We start from the raw sequence: 4,412 nt of genomic DNA, 5'->3' as shown, positions 1-4,412 counted from the left end.
TTGCTGTAGATGACAGAAATCCCCCTACCCAAGGTGCAGCCGCCTTCTGGAGACAACCCTTCCAGTTCCCGAGCCTTGCAGAGAGCAGGGCGTGGCATACAGCCTGGTCGTCATCGTAGGATGGGGCCACCAGCAGGAAACACTCCGTACACGCCAAAGGTGCAGGAAAGAGCAGTAACCATTGCTGTGAGCAGAGATTGTGCTGTCCACATTCAGGGGACAGTCAGGGTGGTGGAGCTGGAGCAGGTTTCACTGTTTTCCAGAGGCAGCCCCATGATGAGGAGGGTGTTCCCAACCACAGTCATGGGGCAGGTCAAGAGGAAGAGAGGAGGAATAGAATTTTTCTGAAGGTTGAGGACTTCTCATACTGAGGGCATTTCCTTCTCTGTCAGGTGCTTAAAAAAAATAGTGAAGGACGTTCAGAGAGGTGAAACATGGAGGGTGTGTGCCTCTCACTGCATTCCTACTCCCTAGACGTGCTCTGTGCTCTGTGAGAGGTGAGAAGTGCCATCTTCTAGAGGGCAATGCCGCTCACGCCTGCAGAACCCTTTCGGACTGCACAGGGGAGATGCTCCACAGAGGTGCTTCTGTCACACCGTGTAATCAAAGGGACAGGCCATGAAGAGAGGGGAGGGTGAGGTAGCACACAGGTGTTCCTGGAGACACACACGGCACTGTCAGGGCTCTGGCAGGGCTGCTCAGAGACACGAGTCCTTCCCTGGCACGGGCAGAGGCCCTGCAGCAGACTCCATGGCCTCCTGTTGCCACTCCCAGAGGCCGGCAGCACCTCAGCCCCGCGCTGTGTCTCCCTGCTCGGCACCTCTCTGAGATGCCCCACGGCGTGAGGAATGGACACAGGGACCTGGGGTCAAGGAAGCCCATCCCAGTGCTGCATTCAGGGGGTTTCCCAGGGGACGTTACTCTCCAAGTGAAGTCACCTCCAGACACTGTCTGTCCCACAGCCCTTAATGGAACCCCCAGGAACAGCGGATGGTGTTTGTTCTCACTCAGGTTAATCTCACCACACGCACATTATGCTCAGGCCTGTGGTTGTTACTACCCAGGTGTGTGACCATTGCCCTGTGGCAGCTTCCCTGGGGTGTCCTGCACACACAGGACCTGACAAGAACCTGCTCTGCTGGTCCTTCATGTCTTTCCCAGGAGCCCTGGCTGAGCGAGGGACCTGCTGCTTGTCCCCCCCTGCACACTTTACACAATTAAGTTCTACGCTGGTGGTGCCATTTGTGGGGAACTTTCCTGGGCATGTTCTTGACAGCAACATTGGGAGACGACCTTCCAAAGGTGTTTTTGCCTGAAGGCCTTCAGGCACTGCCCTGAGGACATTCCCTGCTGTGATGGAGGTGCTGTTAGGGAGGCCAGCTCTGTCAGAGAACTGACCCGTCCCTGCCCCTGCCTGTGGTCACAGGGCTGCCACACCACAGCAGTAGGAGAGAGCTGCCAGAGCAATCAGGCCTTCCAACAGCGCAAGGGATCAGAATGGAGAATGTGGAAATGGGAAGAGAGCAGCTGTGAGAAGACCAAGGCTGGTTCTCCCTCCTCTTCTTCCCTCTCCTCTGTCCTGTTCTTTCCCCTCCACCTCTGCACACAGGCATGCCCTGCAGCTCCAGAGAGGGCTTCAAACGAAGGATCTTGAGCAAACAAGTCGCTGGAAGGTGCTTTCTTTCTTTTTTTAAATACACAGAGAGCGCAGGGCCTCATTTACAGAGACTGTGGGACTCACAAATTTACAAAGATGCATAATTAGAAGCAGCACAAATGACAATATTTCTTTGTAGACAACATTATACAAAGCAAACAAAGAAAACAAAAAAAAAAACCATAACAAAACAACCAAAACCCAAACCACAAATCAAAACCGAATATTACAATAACTTTGCTTGCCAAGCTGAGATGGGCTTTGCTGGCAATGAGAAACATGATGAGAGATTTGCAGAAGATGACTGTTTATTGCTTCTGAAAATCATCTGGTCATCAATTTCCACAGGGCATCCTTGAGCTCCTGGTTCCTCATGCTGTAGATGAGGGGGTTCACTACTGGAGGTATGACCGAGTACAGAACAGCCACCACCAGATCTAGAACTGCAGAGGAGATGGAGGGGGGCTTGAGGTGGGCAAACATGGCAGTGCTGAGAAACAGGGAGACGACGGCCAGGTGAGGGAGGCACGTGGAAAAGGCTTTGTGCCGTCCCTGCTCAGAGGGGATCCTCAGAACGGCCCTGAAGATCTGCACGTAGGACAGCACGATGAACACAAAACAACCAAAGCCTAAACAGGCACTGACCACAAGAAGCCCAGCTTCCCTGAGGTAGGAGTGTGAGCAGGAGAGCTTGAGGATCTGGGGGATTTCACAGAAGAACTGGTCCAGGGCATTGCCCTGGCAGAGGGGTAGGGAAAATGTATTGGCCGTGTGCAGGAGAGCATTGAGAAACCCACTGCCCCAGGCAGCTGCTGCCATGTGGACACAAGCTCTGCTGCCCAGGAGGGTCCCGTAGTGCAGGGGTTTGCAGATGGCCACATAGCGGTCATAGGCCATAATGGTAAGAAGACAGAACTCTGCTGTGAGAAAGAAGATATAAAAGAAGAGCTGAGCAGCACATCCTGCATAGGAGATGTCCCTGGTGTCCCAGAGGGAATTGGCCATGGATTTGGGGACAATGGTGGACAGGGAGCCCAGGTCAAGAACAGAGAGGCTGAGGAGGAAGAAGTACATGGGGGTGTGGAGGCGGCTGTCACAGGCGATGGTGGTGATGATGAGGCCGTTGGCCAGGAGGGCAGCCAGGTAGATGCCCAGGAAGAGCCCGAAGTGCAAGAGCTGCAGCTCCCGTGTGTCTGCGAATGCCAGGAGGAGGAACTGGGTGATGGAGCTGCTGTTGGACATTTGTGCACTCTGAGCATGACAAGAAAGAGCAGTTGACAAGATAAGGAAGGCTTCGTTGAGCCAATCCTATTCTCTTTACCAAAAAATCCCTGCAAAATGACTTCTCTTCCTTTGGAATAATTTCATTCAGCTGCTTTTTTGAGATCAGGCTTGTGCTGCTGAGGGCACTTTCTTTGCAGGAGCACAAATCCTTCTCTTTCCCATTGCCTTTAGCCTGAACACTGCTGAGCCCTGAGGGACAAAAGGGCTCTCTGTGCCCTAGTGCAGAGTCAGGAGAGCTGCTCTGCTCACCAGTGACCTGCTGGGCACCACCCAGGTGTCCTGTGCTTGCACTGCTCTCCCTGTAAGAATGGTCTCCCTGACAACGTACTTGAAGATGAAATTCGCCTTTTGTGAGTGTGGAAGGTTTAAAGAGTCATAGACTCATAGAATTATTTAGGTTGGAAGGGACCTTCAAGATCACCGAGTCCAACCGTAAACCTCCAGTTTCAAAGTCGGTTTCTCCCGTCTGGTTTCTCTGTCCCTGTGCAGCGGAGCAGAGAGGGATGCAGCCGGGTGGAGTGGCTCTCTGCTGCCTGGAGCTGCCCCTGCCAGGAGCTGCTGCTCTGTGCCCGCGTCTCCTCCCTGTCCCTGCTCCCACAGCCCATCCCACCCGCTGGGGGCTCAGCTCTGCCCTGCAGACCCCTCGTGGCAGCAGGGCACTGCCCAGGGCCATCTCCCTCTTTGTGGCTCCTCAGGAGGAGAGGAGAGAAAGCCTGATGCTGGAAGCAAAGGTGCTGCTGGTGCTGTGTGTAGGGAGAGGAGGGGCTGAAGGCACTTTGTGAGCTTTCTGGCAGATCTGCTGATCCCTCAGTGGAACAGTGACAGCTCCTTTCCCTCAGGAGACAGCTGAGAGCACAGACCCTGCAATGTCTTCATCTTCCAGGCAGCCCCTGCCTTGTCTTTCCTCTGTAAATGCTGCCTCTGCCAGTGCTCTGGGGGAGATCTGCAGCTGTGGGCAGCCCTGACCCACACAGCACACACTCGAAAAAGAGCCAAAGGACCCTGCCCTGAGGGGAGTCTCTCCTTTTCCCCACAGCTTCTCCCCACAGACGCTCGGGGGGGAACTCCTTGGGCAGGCTGAGAGCTGACCCTGGCAAGCAGCAGAGTCCCTGCCCCGGCACACAGAGCCCTGGGCTGCAGGGACCCTGCTCTCAAGGACAGCCCTGGGCACCCCTGCCTGCACACCCACCTGTCTTCAAAACCCTGCCACAGTCCCTCGCAGAAGGCAGCCCTCCTTCATTGTCGCTGCCATGGTGCAGCAGGGCATCCCTGCTCGGAAGCACGGCCTCCTTCTCCACACCAGAGAAGCCAGGAGAGAACGAGCTCAGAACTCTCCTCCCACTCCCAGCTGCCTTTATCCTCTCTGTGCCTGGCTCCTCTCGGGTGCCTGCAGGCAGTGCCCTCAGCCCTGCTGCGCTTGGCAGAGGAGCTGCTCCTGGGCAGAGCTGTCTCTCTGCAGCGCTGCCCGCTT

General features: G+C 55.3%; 1 protein-coding gene across 1 annotated transcript; it reads right to left on the bottom strand.

Moving 5' to 3' along the window:
* Nucleotides 1-362: 362 nt before the first annotated feature.
* On the bottom strand, nt 363-2,518 carry LOC128903280 (olfactory receptor 14J1-like; the record flags this gene model as incomplete). The annotated part of the gene is made up of 2 exons (XM_054187297.1): nt 363-395; nt 2,057-2,518. Coding segments are annotated over 2 exons (495 nt in total), but the record flags the coding sequence as incomplete, so codon positions are not given.
* Between the last annotated feature and the right edge of the window lie 1,894 nt (nt 2,519-4,412).

Source organism: Rissa tridactyla, unplaced genomic scaffold (assembly GCF_028500815.1).
Source record: "Rissa tridactyla isolate bRisTri1 unplaced genomic scaffold, bRisTri1.patW.cur.20221130 scaffold_29, whole genome shotgun sequence".
Taxonomy (NCBI): Eukaryota; Metazoa; Chordata; class Aves; order Charadriiformes; family Laridae; genus Rissa; species Rissa tridactyla.
This window is presented reverse-complemented; position numbering and strand designations above follow the sequence as displayed.